General features: G+C 40.5%; 2 protein-coding genes across 4 annotated transcripts in view; both read right to left on the reverse strand.

The window, feature by feature from the left end:
- Window positions 1–2520, reverse strand: part of DNAH10 (dynein axonemal heavy chain 10) — a 54057-nt gene extending 51537 nt beyond the window's left edge. The window contains exons 1-2 of the mRNA XM_057422079.1: window positions 2217–2520; window positions 294–415 (exon numbers count right to left, since the gene is read on the reverse strand). Of these exons, the coding sequence (XP_057278062.1) occupies window positions 294–415; window positions 2217–2457 (363 nt within the window). The 5' untranslated portion in view covers window positions 2458–2520. The remainder of the gene's footprint in view (window positions 1–293; window positions 416–2216) is intronic.
- An 877-nt stretch (window positions 2521–3397) lies between these two features.
- ATP6V0A2 (ATPase H+ transporting V0 subunit a2) lies at window positions 3398–20879 on the reverse strand. 3 transcript variants are annotated; one of them, XM_057422049.1, is made up of 20 exons: window positions 20747–20879; window positions 18881–18959; window positions 17424–17521; window positions 16473–16610; window positions 15869–15969; window positions 14892–15018; window positions 14029–14111; window positions 13592–13685; window positions 13058–13270; window positions 12365–12515; window positions 11493–11632; window positions 10369–10526; window positions 8785–8875; window positions 8368–8486; window positions 7749–7959; window positions 7097–7216; window positions 6751–6870; window positions 5418–5535; window positions 4648–4819; window positions 3398–3783 (listed from the first exon to the last, which is right to left on the reverse strand). In XM_057422049.1, the coding sequence occupies exons 1-20, from the start codon at window positions 20861–20863 to the stop codon at window positions 3681–3683; spliced, it is 2553 nt and encodes an 850-aa protein (XP_057278032.1). In that variant the 5' UTR covers window positions 20864–20879; the 3' UTR covers window positions 3398–3680. The 3 variants fall into 3 exon arrangements, with proteins under 3 accessions (XP_057278032.1, XP_057278033.1, XP_057278035.1); XM_057422050.1 differs by lacking the exon at window positions 18881–18959 and having other exon boundaries at window positions 20747–20853; XM_057422052.1 differs by lacking the exons at window positions 16473–16610; window positions 17424–17521; window positions 18881–18959; window positions 20747–20879 and adding an exon at window positions 16448–16468.
- Between the last annotated feature and the right edge of the window lie 80 nt (window positions 20880–20959).

Below are 20959 nucleotides of genomic sequence, written 5' to 3' on the forward strand. Positions count from 1 at the left end.
ACAAGCAGCTCTGGGAATAGCAAATGTGACACCTGAGTAATTCTCTGCTGCATTTTCTCATCAAAAGTCTGACTTTTGCTAAGTAAATTACCTTTGCAACACCTTGTCAGCCAATGTCAGAGGTTACAGTACAGGGTATTGGTTTTGAATGGAAATTCCCATTGGAACTTTCAAAATGTTCTGTTCTGCTCTGAGCTACTCTGCACTATACCTCCAGTGCAATGTGCCCACCAGTTTCATTTGTGTCAGAAAGCCAGTACTCACAAAGGAACAGAGTGAAATGCAACACTTACTTGAGGTGCATGCTCCACACTGTCAGTTGTAGATCTTTGCTCCAGTTCAGACCCACTAGAGACAGCTGATCCACTTTCTTTGTCTCCAGACTGCAGAGATGCCTTGCCTTTCCGAGTCATCTCTAACAAAGAATAGCACGAGAGAATTGTTAAACAGATATTCCACACATATAAGATGAATCCTTCCAATTTCCTTCTCAAATTGACAGCATTTTCTTCCATCTTCAGCATCAGCTTTCAACAACCAGCCATCCAAACTTGGTGTTAATTGTACGTTTTACCACAGGACTTTTGCTGAAGAACTGAATCCAAATAAGTAAGTGACTCTACTGCATTCCACAGGTAATTGGTCTTTATTTAGAATATCCCTACCAGCATTTTCCAACACAAATTTGATCGTTTATGACAAAATAAGTAGATTAACACATTTCAAAACCACTTTGCAAAAGGAAATGCAAATAACTATGGGGTTTGTCATGCCAGATCTATGATGTGGAAAACGCTTATAGTTGAGTCATGCCTAAGGAGTTATGGTGAAGATGCTGTAACCCAGGAACAACAGCATGAATCCCAGAGCCAGTCAAGAATTTCAAACTCCATTTTATGCTCTTGAGGTGCATGGTGTCTTCCTCCCCTTTCAGCACAGGCTTCTGGACACTGAAGAGAAGTGGAAAAGGCATAACTGCATCCCCAACTGGATCCTTTGTGTGCTGATATCATTATCAAGCAATAACTAATTCTCCCTGTCTTACTGCTTTTGAGCGTTAACCTGCAGCACTGCAGCTGCCTCCATTCAGAGGTGCAGAGGAGGAAGTTGAACTGTATCATTCTTTCAGTTTACTTACACCCACACCAGGCTTCAGCACCTAATTCCTGCAGTCCTTTTGGCACAGTATGAACAAAATGGTTTTATGGCTGTAAAATACAAGGCCGTGCCTCTTTGCTTCTGCAAGTACCAGGTTTCAGAAGCTTGTAGGAGTTACACCAGGCACAGCAGAAAACTGAATCTCTCAGCCATAGAACATCTCCTTTCTACCCCTTTTCCTTTATTCTTTTCCAGTTTTTTTGTGAGAGGCTTATCTGCAATGCTGTGGTTAAAGTACTGGACCAACCTTAACTCTTTACAGGATCACGACTTCCAACTGCATCAGAGGAAAGAGAAGAGCTTGCAACTCTCAAGCAAGAGGAATTAATGCATTCCTCCTAAAGGCAACATATCCATTCTATTTATTTAAATAAAACTAATCTCTAAAGATCTGAAATTCTAAAGCCAGTAAAAGAGGTCACAGACAACGACTGGATGGAAGATGTGTGTTTGCGAGTTGACTTAGTTCTTCCCAACCAGCCTCTTTCTTCCCATCTGTTTGGAAAGAGCCAAACTAGGATAGTGTTCTTTCAAGGGAGCATCCTGAAGCAGACACTTCAGAGAACACAAAGCCGGATGTGCTGCCTAGAACAAGAAGCTGTTTATGTTACAGATACGTCCAGATCTACTTTAGACAGCCACATCAGCTACTCCCATTCAGCCCCTGTGGCAACAGGGCCGCCAACAACTACACCTTGGCCGCTCAAAACACCTATTTCCTTCCAGCACCCCAGAGGACGCCATTTCAGCGACCGGCTCAGGAAAGGAGGTGACCTGAGCCTTCCTCCTGCAAACTGGTCTGTGTGCCCTGTACTGCAAGCACACAAAATGGGGGGAAGGGAAGATACAACCGCTCTGCAGTTTGTGTGCCCACCAGGGCACAAACAGAAAGGTCTGGAAATGGGTGGAACAGGAGATCAAGACTGGACATAGCCCAAGGGATGGAAAGCAAGGGAAAGGAGCTAGGACAGGGATAACGCCTTCACGATGGGCTGGGGCTCAGCACATAGGACAAACAGGGGCCCAAGGAGCTGGGCAGGGAAGGACAGGTACCTCACCCGCTCCCTCCTCACCGTCCCCGCCGCGCCGCTCGGCCCGCAGCAGCAGCAGCACCGCTCCTGCCTCCCTCTCCTCGTCCCTGCCCTCGGGGGTGCCCCACTCGAAAAACCGCAGCACCGTGCGCGCCTCCTCGCCATGGCCGCGGCTCAGCAGCTCCTCGAATGGCGCCGGCTGGGTCAGCCCCAGGGCGGCGAGCGCTCGGTCCCGCACCCACTGCAGCCGCACATCGCCAGCGCTCATGGCGGCGGAGCCCTGAGGCCCGGCCGACGCCTCCCGGTGCCCACAGCAACAGGGCAGGGAGGAGCGATGCCAGAGCCCGCCCGCCTCAGGAGGCCGCCCCCGCGAGGCCGCCCGTTTACCTCAGGCTCCGTGCGTGCACGGGACGCGTTTCCTCATGGCAGCGCTGCCCGGAGCCGGGGAAACGGCAGGGTACAAAGAGCGCAGACGAGGTTTTATTCGGAATTCGCGTGAAACAAACGGCTGTTGGTACGGCACAGGTGTTAAATCGTGGAAATATCCCCCTGTTAACACTGGTACAAAATTACTCCTTTCCACGGTATAAACTTCGGTTCAACACCACCAGGTAACGCTGGAAGTACGTCCTTACATGGGGGGAGGCTCATCCTTTAGACCATGCACAGAAGTTATTCCTAAGAGTAGGAATGCTGCATGGGATCCACAGAAGATATAACCTGGGATAAAAAGTCCTAGTAGGCAGTTGGATTTTTTTATTTGAGCCCACAACTGGCAGTGTTAAAAGCCTTGGTCTATGGCTTTTACCCACCAAGGTCACTGCAAGTGATGCACTGCACACAACCGGCTTTGGGGAACAGCATGTAAGAGCTTCTCTGCACAGGGAAGTAAGGGTTTTGCTTCCAGCCTCCACTTCCAATCCTGCCTTCCTCCATAAACCATTGCTGTGATGTTATTAAAGTAGTAACTGGGCAGAACTCAGAATAAAAGTCAACGTTTTCAGTTAGGGTCAGAGGGCAGTGTGTGTACAAATTTACATTCCATAATCATGTGCACACTGCATTGTTCCTTAAGTAGATGAGATGGCATCTTAAGTAAGTGAGTAGCAATGAACGTTTAATGTGATGAAGAGTATTTCAGATAACGTAAAAGTAGCCATTCAAGAAAATAAACAGCCTCAACAAAATAAAGACACGTCCACCCTGGGTTTAGGACAAGCAGTAACAACTTTCTTTTTTTTTCCAAGAATAAAATTAATTTACAACATTAGTTTATCAAGAAAAATGTACATTTTATATCTATATACTTTACAAGATGCTCCAGCTCTGCTATGTATTCCTACGGGAGGTATGTATTACCGAAGTATTTGGCTGCATTATAAGGCAATCAGTGGAAAAACACTTTGTCCTACAAGAAACCATTCAGAGGTGAGATCCAATCACATGATTATTTGCAGACAATTCCAACCATTTCTGCTGACAGCAGCCACACTATGCCGTATCATCTTTATTAAAATGTGAAGAAATGTGCTTGAAAGAGAAAGGCGTAAACTTGTATCCTCCACCAGAGTAGAACTTGTTCTGAAATTCCACCCTGAAACGAGAAAAAAAGCCTCTGATTAATCCAAAAAGACTGGTTGTCAAGGGACAGAACTGTGCAAGGCAAGAAGCTGAACAAAACCAATCCTAATCCTGTCACTTACGCTTTCTGTGCAGCTACTTAAGCTTCCTAGCACAGTCCCAGGCAAACTTCAGCTTGCTCAGAGACCCAACCACACCAGCAGGGTGCTGTAATGGTTTGTTTCTTATTTCTTCCTAACTTGTATTCTAGTTAACTGCAGTTAAGTGCTTTACAAATACACAGTATCATAAGGACAATACTCTGTAGTGCATAAAGCTCTGCTTTTTCCCATACTGCAGATTTCATGAGGTTTCAAACTAAATATTCTCTGAATCCACTCAGATGTGCAGCTCATGAATTTAAGACTAAGAAAGGATTAAAACACTTAAGGGTTGGCAGGCCCACTTTGGCAAAAGTCTTGCTGACTAATACATGCAAGTGTTCTATTGAACCGAATAAAATGGACTGAAGCCATTCTGTGATATAATCAAACTGAAATTAAAAATACCCACATTACTGATATTCTGTAGTGCAAAAAACTGCAATAGTATATATCAAATGCACTCACAGTTTGCACCAAAATGAACTCTAAATGTGGTTGAGGTTAATACACATCATAAGCCAATATAACATTTGAATTTACTGAAAATATTCCAGAGGAATGATCATATTCAACTAACAAGCTGTTTATTTAATATAATTAAATAAATACATTATAGTAGCATGAGGCTGTTCAAATTTATGTTTTTATTTTTAACAAGGCACCTAATATTTTGACACAAAAATGCCTCTTAAGCCAGTGCATGCTAAAGTGGTATAAACAGAAAATGAACTCACCAGTGAAGTCGTATAGCATGGAGAAAAGCAGAAAGCCCCTCCATGACCAGAAGAATAAAAACTGTTAGCACAGCAAAGAAGGCTAGAACAGGGACCAGCAGTAAGACACCATAGGTCGTATCCACACGGAGACCCACTCTCATCACCATTTGCCATAGAACTTCTGATAACTCTATAAAATAAAAGATTTCCTAGCTAGTGTTGATACTGGATACACACACACAGTGAGCTACTCTGACCTGAACTCTAGTTTAAACAGTACTACAGGATCTGCTGAACATGGGAACTGCAAGCACGTCATCCCCTTTTCCCCACACCCAAGTTAGTTGCCCCTCTCCTTCCCTCCCCTGAAATACTTAAAGGTGCATCAGTTTCAAAATGAGATTCACTGTTGGCAACATTTTAAACCATGACACTAAGACGCCATAAATACTTCCAAACTAGTCAATCAATGGAAAACAGGAAATGGTACTGTGACTACTGGTTCACTATTATGTGAGGAAATACTGTGCTCAGATAATGGGCCTCTTTACAACACAGAGCAATCAATGAAGAAAATCACTACATTCCAAAAAGTGTCACAATTTTAGCTTGGGGGCTTTCCCTAGATCATGATTAGTTTAAAGAGGGAGTATTTATAAATTAAGAAAAAGATCATTTTGTAGATAATTTCACTTCAACAGGCCAGCCTCCCTGCAACCAGCATTAAAAATCAAGACATGAAGAAAACCAACCACCAACCAACCAAAATAATAAAGCCCCCCACTTACGTGCATGAGCAAGACTTAATGCCCATAGTCTCAGATATGAGGCTGTATTAGAAATACATCCTAGACAGTATTCAATGGTATGAATTGCTTGATTCATAAAAATATCTGCAAAATTAAACTAAAACATAAAAATACATTTATATCCATTTAAACAACGCAGTACAACATGACAGAACAAAAACACTGCTCTGCAAATCTTAATATACATGAAAAAAAATTTCCATTACGGGGTAATACACCGATTTCATATCAAGTAAAAAAAGATCATCTATGTTTGAGATCACAACTACACAGGCAACAGTAAAAAATTACATGCTATGGTCTTTCAGTTAGTTTCCCCAGTAACTTTGTGAATAGATAAAATGAACGCAATTTATGCTTTCCACTAGGAATATGATCTAATACTTGAAAACTCTAAATAGTAAAACCAGCTATAGTTCTAATTCCCATTCTATTGAGGTCGTAAGTTTACCATGTCAATTTCTGCATCTTTAAAACCAGGATTAATCATTAGCAGTGCTACTGACAGAAAAATAACTAAAAATAATACTGTAAACTCATACTTGTTCAAGTATGAACAAGTATATTCAATACTTGTGGCTAACAAAGAGTTCCAAGACTAATAATACTGCAAATTTCAATGCTTACTTTGTATGGAACAGACACATTTTATTTGAGCAAACAATTATTGTATTTTCTATAATAAGAAGCACGAGTTTACTACCCCAGTGAAGCAAGTCCCATACATAGTCTGCATATTGGGAAATTGAAGCCATTTTTTGTCTTTCAATTCACATGGACTCAGTGGAATCAGTTAAGACCTTTAAAACTTTGCTCAAACTAAACAACAGCAACAGCTGTGGAATGTCACCCGTGTCTCCCAACCCCTTGGAGCAGTAATCCTCATCACAAGATGTTATTTGCAGACATAGAAAGGCTTTTGTCTGGATGAAAAGCCAAGATTAATTAACAGGGAGCTGGACAGCCGTCCTCTTGCCTTAATTTTAAGAACCCATAAAACCATACAAAACCCATGACTTTTATCCCACTCTTTAAGAAAACTGGACTTAGATGCAAAGCCTATAGATACAAATAAACCACTCCTCTGTTCTCCACTTCAGACAAGATTGTGGTTTACTGTAGCAATCTGAACAAGAAATAATGAGAAAACAGCACACACAAAACAAAGTAAATTGCATTCAGGCATTAGGGTCTTTGTAAAAGCTCAGCTGATTTTCTTGAACAGGACTCAGCATACAGGTTACCTTCTTGATTTCCCACTTCTCATTTGCTTTTAAGGACACACAAAATAGAGATTCAGTAAAAACATTACCTCCTCTCCTTCCACCTCTCTGTGCCCACTGTCTGAATGACTGCTTCCTTCTTCTACATCGTGACATCTCAACAGAGAAAGTTCTTCTTCGCTTTCTTTACGAACGAGCTTGTAGCCACTCTACAAAATGGAAACATGTCGTGTCTCCACATGGACTGCCAGTGTTGGGTTTGAAATTTAAAGTACTTACAGGCAAAGCAAAAAGAGAGCTAAAGGACTAAAGCTGCATTATATGTTACAGTCAGAAACTTTCCAAGTTGCGTAGAACTATATCTAGTAAGGACATCCCATGCAATCCAGCTGAATTCTACACTGAAGAAGCACGCAAGTGTCTCTCAATACTTACCCTGTACATTCTAATGCCTCGGCCTCCACTCTGCAACCAATATAAATAAAGTGGTTTGCCAAAAAGCATTACAGGAACAGAAAGAAAAGCAATAGTAAGTAAAAACCTCTGCAGAGCAACCTGTTGGAGGGAGAAAGAAAAAATGAGATTAGATCACAGATACAGAAGTTGGAAAAGCCTTCCCATTTTCCTTTAAAGACCTGTTTGAACATAAGAAAAATACTACTGATTTCAGTGAGCATGTGCTCCAAATTGAACATGCATATATGTATTTTACTTAATCAGACTCTTTAATTAGTGTAAGCTTCAGGTCTGGGTTCTATATTAAGGCATTACTCATATTCAGTTTAGTAAGATTATTTACAGCAAATACAAAAGCACCATAATTACAAGCGCGAGACTCTGTTCTCTAGCCTCAATTTTAACTTGGGAGATTTTGTTCTAGAAACACATGTTTTCACAAATCACTACATAAAATTGTACAATCAGTTAAAGAGTATAAATATGTTGCTGAATCATAACATGCATTCGATTTCCCCTTAGGCTGATAACACTCCCCTTTCCCAGGAGACACTCAGCCTTTCATAACTGGCAAAATGTTATCTGCACAGGGGACATGGGGGCTTCAGAAGCTTGTAATAACAATGCTAACCTGTCCAGTGTAGAAGGGCTCTGTTTCATCACCAGTAAACAGGAACATGTTAATAAATTGAATAAGAATACTAGGAGCAGATGTAGAGTTCTCTGCAGAGTACGCCAACCATTTGAAGAAGATCAGAAACACAAGGTAGCCAAAGATGCACATCATGAATAAAAGTTCAGGAAGAAAAACCAAATAAATATTATACTTCTTCTCAAAATGCCTGCAATGATACATGGGGATGGGGGTAATGAAAAATGAGTTTTACAAACATGATTTCAATAAAACAGAAGAGTTCCCAGCACTTTTAAACAGCAGGACTGAAATTACAATCCAGAACCAATTTCTTCATATTCAGTGAAACTTTAATCAAGTATTTCAGTGGAAATCAAGACCTCAGAGGCATGGATCTCAATTTAGGAATAAGTGAAATAGCATCTTGTATTAGTTAATGTCTTCAGATTTTCTGGCATAACACTGACCCATCACCTTATTTATGTGAAGGATGACCTCATAAATACTATTGTGCCAGTTTTAAAGTTGTTCCAGTTTCTCTTACCAGATCAACGGTTATAATCCAAGACTTGACAAAAACGACAATGTTAGTATTATCTTAACTTCTTGTACTCACAAGTGGTTAAATACCCCTAATACAACTCCAAACGTCATGTGAGTAACTCCAAAAATCACAGACATTTTCATCTTGAAAGAGTTTAAAAAACTGAGACGGTTGCTTGCCAGATTCCAAATCTGAAGAAGAGAAAACAAAACCAGCATTAAAGAACAGTGTCACAGGAGGAATAAAACTCTGTCCTTTCTCTATTGGACACCAGACTTCCACCTCAAATGGGGATCACAACTGACATTTAAGTTTTGTGAAAGCAGTTAAATCTTTGACTTGTGAAGGGAAAAGCTCTTTTTGACTGGAGAATGCAAGCAGAAATGTATTTTTTCCATAGTTAGATTTATCCTCCTCATACACATAACAAAGCCTAATTTACAAATGGCTGATCACCACAAATGGATAATTTAAACAAATAGAACTAACCGGATCAATTCCAAAGGGATAAGCTCCATTATATACACCAGAAACATTTGGATCCAGTGCTAAATAACGATTAGACTTCAGATCCTCAAGACTGCAGAGAAAGAAAAACACCATCAGACCTGACATGTTTCAACATAGCGACAACATGTACTTTCAGTCAGCACGACATTGCTCCTGCTTTGCTTGATACGACCTGCTCACCCACTGTAAGACTTTTAAGAGAATAAAAGGATTTCTAGGCACAAAGGGCCCAGCTAATAAAAATAACAGATTCTAGAAATCTCTAGAAACTCAGAGTCTGGGCTTAATTCGCACTAACTGTCTTTGAAAGGGAAGTTTCTGGATTTTATTCCTCATTCCCCTAGAATGGAAAGTTTCATTTAAAAAGCTCACTATTTGCTTTCATATAAACTTAACTAATGCCCAAAAATAATTGGCATCTTCTTTCCCTTTCCATTTGGATGTGTTTCCACTCTAATAACACAGCACTCACGACCTGTTCACATTTTAACCAAAGTCAGTGGTTTTGAACCACTTCCTGGTTTTGAGGCAAAATGAGATGCAAGCTGTGAACACTTAAATACCAAAGGGTCATGACACCTCACAGCGCTGAGGTTATCCCACTTCATGAAAAAGGAGGTTTGAAAATTCACATAACCTACTTTCTTCTTAACTATCAAGAAAAACTGCAGAGATTAATGATTGATGGGTAATTTCATTGTGAATTATGGATTTCTTTACTGTAAATGCTAATGCTGTTTGGTTGTTTATTCAAGAAACACAACCTAGGATAAATTTCTCCAAAACTAGCCCTGTGTTTTCTATTCCTTTCACAGTCTGATGCATACAAACCTCTCCTGGAAAATACAGGTTTTGTTTTGGAAACAGAACCATCAGCATAAAGACAAACCATAGCACAGAAGGCAGTGCACTTCTTACAAATAAAAAGAATACACAACGCAAAGCTCTGTTGCCTTCTGTTAGGATTTTTCAGTACTACTGAAGTGTGCAGCCATTCATAAGAACACCTTTGTGAGACCACAAAAAACAAGATGCAAAACACACCTAGGATGATTTAGATACTGAATAAACCCTTGAAATACCACTTCATAAAGTAAGCTGCAAGTTCTTACTACCCATTAAAAGATCCTATCCCAGCTGCAGTTTTTAATCACTAGAAGTTATTAGCTAGCATATAACATTATTTGTTCCAGGGAAGACTGACTGTCATCTATACTAAATGATAATACCCTAGAAAATGTTCCAGATGATACGTAAATGCAGCAAGGTAGCACTGATAAATACAAGACTGACCCAGTACACTGACTGAATTAAATATTCAAATTCTAATAGTGGTTTTGCAAGAAATTGTGCTCTCTGTGGACTTCCCACTTTAAGATAATGGGCAATTTGATATTTTTTTAATAACTATTCCTATCTATCACGCAGCCCTTAGTGCGCCAGAACTTGCTACCTTACTACTCGCAATATAAGGATGGTTAAAATGGGTGAGCAAAAGGATTAAACTGTTGCAGGAAGTACATTTTTGGTTTAATGGTATAGCACACAGAGGCTGCTACTCACCGCCAAACCCTCTGTTCAAACATTGCAGAAACATTCCATCCAGAACCAAATAGATTTACTGACTTTGAAAAACAGTCATTATAGATCAATCCAGTGTATACAGAAAACAGACCCATCAATAAAAGAACATAGCGGCCTTCAAATAACATTCTCATTATCTGTAAGTATTGGAAAGAAGATAAAAGGAGAGATCATCATCTGCCATGTGAACAACTGTTATCTGAACATTTCTAAAAGAAACACATTTTTGCCATAGAAAGACTTCTAAAAACTCTTGTGAACAGTCATTAAGGAATATGAAGAAGAGGCCAACCAAAATGTAACACAGAATTTTGCTTTATGTACATGAATCTGCAATTTACAATGTCAGCCACCAAATGAGTGCAATTCAGCTCCCCACATTCACAGCTTTATATGACATGATTTATACATAAAGGTTTGCATGTGTTAGAAAACAGAACAAGCAGCAAGTATATTCTGAAAGGCAATTGTGGTTAAATTGAATGCAGAGAACTGAAGTCCCCAAGCAAGCTCCCATAACAAACTGAGACTTTCCTCATTGGCACCATTACACTTTTTAATCCATGTTTTCTTCCTGGAAAGTGTTTTCACTGGAAACTAGTTTTCAAGAAGTTAAGACATTTGCAGCCATTCTTAATTAAATATAATTCTAATGAGAGATGCAGGTGTTCCTGCATTCCAACCCTGTATGATTCAAAAATTACTTCAATTTAATATATGTCGAACTACAACTCATTTTCAGAAACAAGAAAATGAAATCTGAATAATCACTTTATCCTCAACATTAGTTACTGTAATCACATGCTGTAAAACACACACATCACTGAGCAGCCCTAACAGAAGGAAAGATAAGCCCAACAGTATCTACTAATCTTTGTCTGTCTTTCACTGCAACTTGATTATTTCTGCCCTTTCAAAGAAAAGTGAAGAGTTTGCTAGGGTATCACATTAATCTTGAGCAATCAAACACAGGAAATCCTGCAACAAAGGAGAAAACCCAGCCTAATACATGTGCTATAAATAGTATTTTTCAGAAACACAGTAAGTATTCAATTGAAGTTATCTTGCTGGATGGGAAGTAAATTATTTGTAATTCCTTTTACCTCATCTTGTGATCTTTGTAATCGAGGGTGGTTTTCATACAGTATTGTCAGGAGTGCAAATATGAACATTAGCAGGCCGTGCCCAAAGTCTCCAAACATAACAGCAAACAGGAAGGGAAAAGTGATGATAGTGTAGAGAGCTGGAATGACAAAAGAACAGATTTCAGGTGTATAGCACAGCAGATGCCTGCTCTCTGAATTATGCCCAAGCAATTCAACTACTTTAACCTCTCAAACACCTCTCAGCTTTAAGTTTGAAAGACATTTCACCCCCTACTAATAGACCTTTTCTATAAATGTAACTCGGTTTAAAGCTTACTTACTGTGTATCCCTTAGTAACAAGAACTCTGCAGTGGAGCATTAGCTGGCAATTCTGAGGATGGCAATATGAGCCCAGGAAATAAGCCCCAAACAAACAGTTCTGTATTATAATGTACATTCTTATAAAGTACAGTATGACAGAGTCAACATAGCTACAAAATTACATAAGGACATTAAACTAACTGGGCTGTACAAGTTGCATTTTTTCAAGCGATAAGCTCCATGTTTCAGTAAGATCAACAGCCATTACCAAAGCTTTTTTTCCTCCTAAATAGCTTATCTCACCCAAAGTAAAATATATAAAGGAACACTATACAACTATTAGCAGTATCTCTAGTGCTAAAATAACTAATCCAAATAGAATCCCGTCTTACTTTTTGGAGACCATTTGTACTTCTGATGAGCTACTTTCCTTTTTAAAACAGCTACTCATAAGTAGTATGGTTGTCACCATTTTGCCTTTACTAGTGTCTAAGTCAGCAAGGTATTTAAACACTTAACAAGGGGAGCAGTAATGATAGCTCACAGTTCCCATTTCAGAAGGACCAACCTGGATTAACTTCCCCATAGTTTCCAACTCCATAAGCATCAACAATGTTTTGGAACCCTGAGGTGAATTTATTAGTGCGTATCAAAGTTGGAGGAGGTTGTGTTGTTGGGATGGTATTCATGAATGAAGAAACTGTAGCTCCACTCTTCCTCTAGTTATAGGCAGAAAGAAGACATTTATATAAAAACCTCAGTGGATGCTTTATCTAATCAAAATGAACACACTTCCTCTATTAGCAGTTGCACTGATCCTGTAACATCCTTAAATTAAGCCCCAAGTTTAACATTTATCTCTTTGTGCCTAAAAACTTAAGATTAATCTTTTCCTCTGATAACACTGCTTATGCAGTGTTCTAATCCTTACTTTATATGAAACCTCAGATGGGACTCATCACTCAGTATTATAAAACAAAGATTTGTTACTAAAAATTCTCTCCTATAAAACAAGACAACAGAGCTTGCACTCAACGCAAGGGAATTTGCACCTCTGACTTGACTCCAAACAGCACTGTGAGCCAGTCACACTTGGGTCCAACACAGAAGTTATTAAAGGGAAAAAATACTAAAACTGCACACCACTCCCATCCCCTATGACTTACTTTTAGCCCATTTTAAATAACTCTACAGATAAGGAAAGAAAATAAATTAGGTCAAGCCAACAGTTTTAACACCAACGAGCATTCAGCTGACTTACTGAGCCTTCCTCCAACGCATGGCGCAGACTTTGCAGATCAGCCACTGGACACCAAACCTCAGCAATTAAACATTTATTTGTGACATCAAAACTACACAGGTTGAGTACATGATATATGGCTTTCATCTTCTTCACTTGGATAATCCATGTATAGATGGATTCAGATGCCTTACACAAGACTTGGCGTAAGTAATCCTCAGTTTTATGCAGCACCTTTGTCCAAGAAAAAAACAAAAGGATTTAACTGAAAATACAACAGTGGTTTTGTGAAAGGAGCACAGAAAGAGCACCTACTATTTGTCCAGTGATAGATTACGTTTGTAAGAGAGCACACTAACCACTGCTTAAAACAGAACGCAAGGCCAAGTACCCTGAACTTCAACAGATACATGCAACACCAGACCAGGGACGTGACATAGAGTCATATGCAGATCCAAAGCCAATGTATTTTAGAACCATACTCATATATTTAATGAATATATTGTTTTCTGTGGTGCAATAAGTACAGCAAAAGGAACACTGTTATTTACTCACAATATGAAGATCCTGAATACGAACATTTAGTCCCTCAATAACTGCCCCGCGCTCCTCCATGCTGTTTGGGTAGGGGTACACATGACAGTGATAGCTACAGCAAAACAAGACTGTGTTAAATAACCAGACTAAACCAGAACAAATCACCCAGCCCCTTGCCCTAGTCAAATCTGCAACATGCCATTTAATAACCATGGAACAGATTCCACTGAGAGAGCCAGTATTTTGCCTGTGCTTAATAAGGACTGCAGCTAAAATGACTCATACATTTATTTCTACATTGCATAATGATAAAGCTAGACGCAAGGAAAGGGGCAACAAATTTAACTTAAGAAAGCTTGCCTAAAAATCAACACTAAAAATCAAGGAAGGGGAGAAACTAGAAAGAAAATAACTCTGGTATAAAGAAATTACACATATGAAGTTTTACTTCTTACCAGTCACAAATCTTCTTAACTTTCTGGCCAATCTGTTCACCCCAATAGGATACTAAAAAAACAAACCATTTTGTGGTTTCACCCTAAAAAAACCCAAAGAAGTTGTTTTGATGAGGTCTGTATTTAACCAACTCTAACATCATACAGAGCAAAATAACCAATTTGAATAATCAGAAAAAGTTGTGTAAGTAGCATTAACTTTCCACCAAGTTAGTGAAGATCAAGATATAAAATTGAAGTGTGCAAACACCTTGGGTTTTGCTATATCAAAGAAAAACAGAAACCATTTTCAGAGAAAATAGGAGATTATTTTTATCATCTCAGAACTATTAGCAACAGAAAAGTCTTTACAAATTAAAATGTTACAAATTAGGCTCGAAGCATTTAGAAGCTTCAGATTAGGCAGCCCTAACTGCTGACTCACAGAAAGCAAATTCCTGAAGTTCAGAGAGAAAACTTCATAGAAGACCAAATCTACTCGACCTTTTTTCCCTGAACTACTGAATGAACAAGTAAAACGACTATTGAAAGGTCTGTACAGACCTAGTTAATAAATATCCAAGCAGCCATCCTTGCCATGTATTTTGATCAAGGTAGCCAGCCATAAAGTCACTGCTATTCCACAGTAAAGTTCTGCACTCATCAAGCTGAACCTTGATAAATTTAATTGCTATTCCAATAGTTATGGTGGCATCAAGACCTCTAATTTTGAGGTCTGACAAGTTCTAATACTTTAAAATAGTTTTCCTTCCAAGGGCACTGGGAAATAATTCACATTCAGTGCAGGCAAGGCTGAGCACAGTTCTCCCAAATCTCATGAACAGTACAAACAACATAAACTGGCAGTTGTAACGTTTACTCACTGTATCTGGATCTTCCAGACACTCATCCAACTCTGCATATGTAAGAATAGTGTAGCCTTTACAGACTCTCCACAGCATTTTTTCGAATGCTTCCACTTTTGCCATGTGAACTAAGCCAGATATGAACCTATGGAAAAAGAAAATTGAAAAAGAACCTAAAATCCACAAGAAGAATTAAAAACCCAGGAGTATATCGTCACTCAGGATCATATAGTCACTAGTTTAACATCTGCCATCCCTAGTGAAGGAAGCATCACCTTAAACGAGAAGTAACTCGTATATAAAATAGACTCAATTTCTATTTGGAAACAGACTGTAAAACTGAGCACAGAACTAGAATTATATTTCTTTCTCTCTGTGAAAGTCAGGTTCTTAAATTTTTCTGGGTAAAATACTCTCTCAACAGTGCTGTAGAGAGCAGAATCCATACATCATTTTAAAGGCAAGTAGGCAATACCATTAATCATAGAATCATAGAATAGTTAGGGTTGGAAAGGACCTTAAGATCATCCAGTTCCAACCCCCCTGCCATGGGCAGGGACACCTCACACTAAACCATGGCGCCCAAGGCTCTGTCCAACCTGGCCTTGAACACTGCCAGGGATGGATAACATTACATTTACAGCTGCCACTGCAAAGTGATTAAAACACCGTGTTTTTCCTAGAACAGAGTTTGAACAGCAGCAGAACTGACTTAGGTATTTTCCTTATCAAACATACTCAGTTTGATGGAAGTTTTGTGACAGTGGTTTTGGTGCTCTCCTATGTTAATCTCTTCAAATAATCCAATTTTGTTACAAAAGTACATTTGGGTCAGATTTTTACCCTGTCTAAAATGGTCTGGCTCATGTGAAATCGCAACACTCACACTACAGTTCATCTTTTAGAAAACAGCCCATTATTTCCAGCAGCTCATCAAGCAGCTTTGGAACAGCCCACACTGACAACCTGCTGTAGGCAGCCTGACCCGTACCTACCCCAGCTTTGCACCCAGTCTGTGCATGCAGTTGTAATCCACCAATGGCTCATTCTCCACAGAGGGAAATTCTTCATAATTTATATGTAACTGGGATTCATACTTGCAAAAGAAAGAAAGATTATTCATAGCTTTCAGAAAGAAAACAAACAACAACTTCCATTCATTTATTATTCTAAAGAAGAAAATAAGTAAATTATTTCAATTAAAAAAAACACCATAAAACCCTTTCCTGTGTTCAGTTCAGACAACAGAGATATTCTGAGATCTCAAGTGCACTGATCTTAGTAATGATAGTGTTGCAAAAGTTACATGGTTAATTTCTTAGCACAGCTTATGCAGCAAAAAAACACAAAAACACCTTCATTTGCAATTGGCATCAGCAGTAACATTCAGATGATTCATCAGAGAAATGACAAAGCCCCTCTGCTTCGCTATATACATGAGCACATTGTAACCCAGGAGCTTGCCATCTCTAGATACTGAGCACAAGTAACAAATGAGATAGAGCATTGTAAAGCCCAGCATCAAGTCACACACTTAACTACTAACAGCAGGCAACAGAAATGCCACGACACACAATCCACGCCAAACAGGAGCAGTACCTCAGATGTTCTCCTGACAAATCGCTGTGTGACCTCCAACATGCACATGTATTCTGTCAGTTCGAGCAGGTTTTTCCTCAACTTTTCTTTGTTTTTAGTCACTTCCCTCAATTCTGTCTCCAGTTTCTGCAACTGTTCCTAAGACACGGACAAAAAATGACATAGAATCAGTTCCACTGTTTTGGAAATTGGGGGAGAATTAATTTTAAGCACATGTTAATTTGCCTCAGTGATGGGTGTTTAAGCTCCATAGGTTTTATTCCTCAGACTGCCAAAGATTGCTTTGTATTGAGTACAGTTAATCCTCCACTGGCATCTGTTAAATCTTCTGTTCTGCCCCTAATTTGTGTCTAAGCTCAGTAATGCAGACTTGGAGGTAGAACTTCAAATAGCACACAGTGGAAGACACCTATCTATTATTTTAATGGAAATGCAGCAAAACAAGAATATCAGATGAAATTATATCTGCATTTTACAAGCTTCTACTTCTAACATAATACCAGAAAAAGCACTCAGAGAAAACAGCCCCAGGTTTTGCAATGCAGCAAAACAAGCAGAGCCCTGGGTACACAAAACTCCCACACACCCTGGAAATTTTGGATGCATGAAAAGAGTCTTAGGTAAGTCCCAAAGCAACAAATGAGGCGGAAGGACTACATCTACAGACAGCAACAGTGTAATACGCCAATCCATCAAAAAGAGAGAGACAACTGCAAACCCCCTGAGTCAGCTTTGACCCTTTCACAGGAGCTTTGTGTCAGCATCAAACCCTCCCTGGCAGTCTCTGCAGTAACACTGGCAGAAAGAAAGGAAACTGGACAAAGAGGAAAGCAAATGCTCCTGTACCCCCCCCCCCTTAACTTAAGTTGTAAGATAGAAAGCAATTAAGTTTAAAATAAAGTTCCAAGATCCAGAGCTACACTTTTGGCATCTGTTGCATGGAAAAGTTACCTGGATTTCTAGAATGTGCTTCAGCAAAGGGGCAGGAGGAGCAACATCTCCTTCAGGAAGTGGAATATCTGCTTTTTTAATTTCTTGTACTAAATAGCCTGGAGTGAAAAGGAAAACAGAATCAGAAAGGAAACTGTTTTGCCCTGTGCTTCCTAGAATGCTGCAGAGCTGATCTTCAGCTGTTCTTAATGGTGCTGATGGCACTGCAGCATCAGGCCCAAGCTATTTAATTCATTTATTTTAGCAACAACACACACTGTGCTCTTCAGAAGAGAGGGGCCAAGAATAAAACACACAGCACATCTCTGTCTTGGAAGTCTGCAGAAGTAAGCAATCTTCAGAGTCTTCTGACTGAAATTTTCCAACCACAAGTACTTTTTAAGAAGCTTTTACCATGTCATAGTGTCTCTTTGCTGCTGCAAGATAGCACTTTCTGTTAACCATCTGCAGAGACTGACATTTTGCTCATTGAACCATGTTTGGAATAAAAAGCGATCAAACAAGGCAGCTTAAGTAACCTTGACAACGAATGCAACTCCCACCGGGCATGTAGCAACTAGCTACTGGGATGGTTTGGCATGACCAGCACATGCCTCTGATGAGAGATTCTAACAAAAAGAATCCTTCAATGGTAACTTTTCCTCAGGATATACTGAAGAAATCTGCATCTTGGCTGTAACGTTCCACATCCTCTTCGCTATTCATTAACTGCCATGTGAATGCAATCATTAATAACTTTTGAGGGTGCTTGGAAGTTCAACAGTACTGCGTTACAGAATATGAAAAATGGACTTTATCTTATAGTCAAGGAAATATCCACAGTAAAGCTTCCCTTTTCCCAGTAGTTTTAAGCAGTCAATACTGAAATGGTCTCAATTATTTATTAGCAGCACTATTAGCAGCTCTTCTTCAGTACTGAGCTTAAAAATCACCCCAATCCCTATTCAGCACATGCATGTTGTGTTGCAAATCAGGTTTATAGCTCACAAACCCAAGAAACAAGGATCAGTGGGAAAACATTGGAACAGGCTGCCCAGAGCTGTGCGGTCTCCATGTTCAAAATCCCACCAGACATAGCCCTGGACAACCTGCTCCAGCTGGAGGTTCATGAGGTGATCCCAAGACATCACTTCCAACCTAAATAGCTTGAGATGACACTCAAAACTGCTGCAGCAGATCAAGACAAGCTAAGGAATATATTTTCACGTTCTGATCCAATTCAGTATTACAGACAAGTCATCTCCAGCTTTAAATGTAGCCTTTATGTAGCTTTTTGAGTGTAGTTTATGTATTTTTTCATACACATAAAAACTTCATCAGATTCTAGAGTATGCAGATCAGGAATACTGGGAAGATTAAAAACCTGGAGCTGAAACCTTCACTGTAGTTCTACTCTAGTAACGTAAACTTTAATAATGCCAGAGATGAGAAAGGGCAGGCAGGAAAATCAAGCTCACCAAGTATTCTTTCCATTTCTTCACACTTCTTTACTTCATTCACAAATTTTCTCTGAAATACGCTTACATTTGGGTTAAGCTGAAGGAGAAGGAAAAAATACTTATTAGGTATTAAAACCCCACAGCTATTTCTGTGGCTTTGTGGAGCCAATTCTGCAGATATTCTATGTGCTCTGTGTCTACAGGGTGCTTTTCAGCTATGAAGGTATGAAAACCTAAAAAGATTAAGAAGCCTCCAAGCAGCCAGGTTGGTTTTATCAAAGCAGAATTATCAATGCCTTTGCTAGCTTTACTCAAATATGAAAGTAATGAGATCTACTGCAGACACTATTCCTAATCTTCTTCCTGCAGTTTTAAAATACCATTTAACAACTTCAAATTAACAAAAACCCTTTCTACAAGCAAATTTTATGACATATTTCCATGGAATCTATTTGAAATGTTAAGTTTTGTAAGACTCTTTCTATGCCCCTCTACTCTGCTCTCATGAGACCTCACCTGGAGCATTGTGTACAGTTCTGGTGTCCTCAACCTAAAAAGGACATGGAACTGCTGGAACAAGTCCAGAGGAGGGCCACGAGGATGATCAGGGCTGGAGCACCTCCTGTATGAAGACAGGCTGAGGAAGTTGGGGCTGTTCAGCCTGGAGAAGAGAAGGCTGCGTGGAGACCTCAGAGCAGCTTCCAGTATCTGAAGGGGGGCTATAGGGATGCTGGGGAGGGACTCTTCATTAGGGACTGTAGTGACAGGACAAGGGGTAACGGGTTAAAACTGAAACAGGGGAAGTTTAGATTGGATACAAGGAAGAAATCCTTTCCTGTTAGGGTGCTGAGGCACTGGAATAGGTTGCCCAGGGAGGTTGTGAATGCTCCATCCCTGGCCATGTTCAAGGCCGGGTTGGACAGAGCCTTGGGTGAGATGGTTTAGTGTGAGGTGTCCCTGCCCATGGCAGGGGGGTTGGAACTGGATGATCTGAAGGTCCTTTCCAACCCTAACTATTCTATGATTCTATATCACAAGCATGGATTGTCTCCAACTACTTATTCAGCTTGTAAATCAGAACCACTAATACATTATTTCTGGAATGGTACCTGGAATGGCATCAAAATGTTACACGTAACCTGCATGTAATGATTCTTACACATCCATCTCTTCCTACCTGCCATATTTACCAACTAGCTGTTAATTTAAGTTCTCCCTACTTTCCCTACAATGATTTTGCAACATATTCTAAAGATAACTTGGATGAAATTCCAAAGTCTGTCAGCAGGCAAAGATCATGTAATTATGATGAGACGATGCAGTAACAATGTTAATAACTACCCGACCCAATTTTATGTTAGTCAGGCATGTAGTTTCCGCCCAGGTGAATTGCTCTTCCAGGAACAGATATGGTTTACAAACCAGCAACCTGTGATGTTGAATTAAAACCTACAGAGAGCCAAGATATTTCTATCGAGCTGTCAGTGGGGTGGATGTATCCATTAGCTGTGCACACACACATGCAACCTAAAGTCAACTGCGGCTTCAAGTGGGCAATGGGCTCTCCCATGGGATCCTACTGCAAAAAGCCACCCAAGTTTAAGCTACTTCTGGGAGAAAGGTGGGACTCAGCATGCCCAAACAGCCTTGTCTACAGCCTCTGGGCGGCTGGGGCTCCACGTTGACTTTCCATCACCCGAATGCAGTACCAGGATTAGCCCCAACGCCTGCAAGTCAGACGGGAACGGAGCATCGGGCCATGGCAATGAGACCTTCACCCACCCAACCGCGCCTCTCGCTGCTCGGCTTCCCCCGCGCCGCTGGGCCCTTCAGGGTCCTTTTACCCCCCTCATGCACCCAGAGGGCCGCGCCGCCGGTACTCACGTCTCGGAACTCGGCCAGGCCACGCTCGCCCACCTCGCTGAGGCACTCGTAGGCCGAGCCGCTCTGCAGGAAGAGCTGCGCCAGGCACATGGGCTCCCCGCGGAACAGCGAGCCCATGGCGGGGGGCAGCGGAGCCGGGGCTCGGCTCAGCGCGGAGAGCGCCGGGACGGCGAGGAGCGGTGTGGGGCCGGAGCCCGCGGCCCGGCGGCCATG

Source organism: Pezoporus wallicus, unplaced genomic scaffold, assembly GCF_028554395.1.
Source record: "Pezoporus wallicus isolate ANWC-B61680 ecotype Strahan unplaced genomic scaffold, APGP_CSIRO_Pwel_v1 contig_12728, whole genome shotgun sequence".
Classification (NCBI taxonomy): domain Eukaryota; kingdom Metazoa; phylum Chordata; class Aves; order Psittaciformes; family Psittacidae; genus Pezoporus; species Pezoporus wallicus.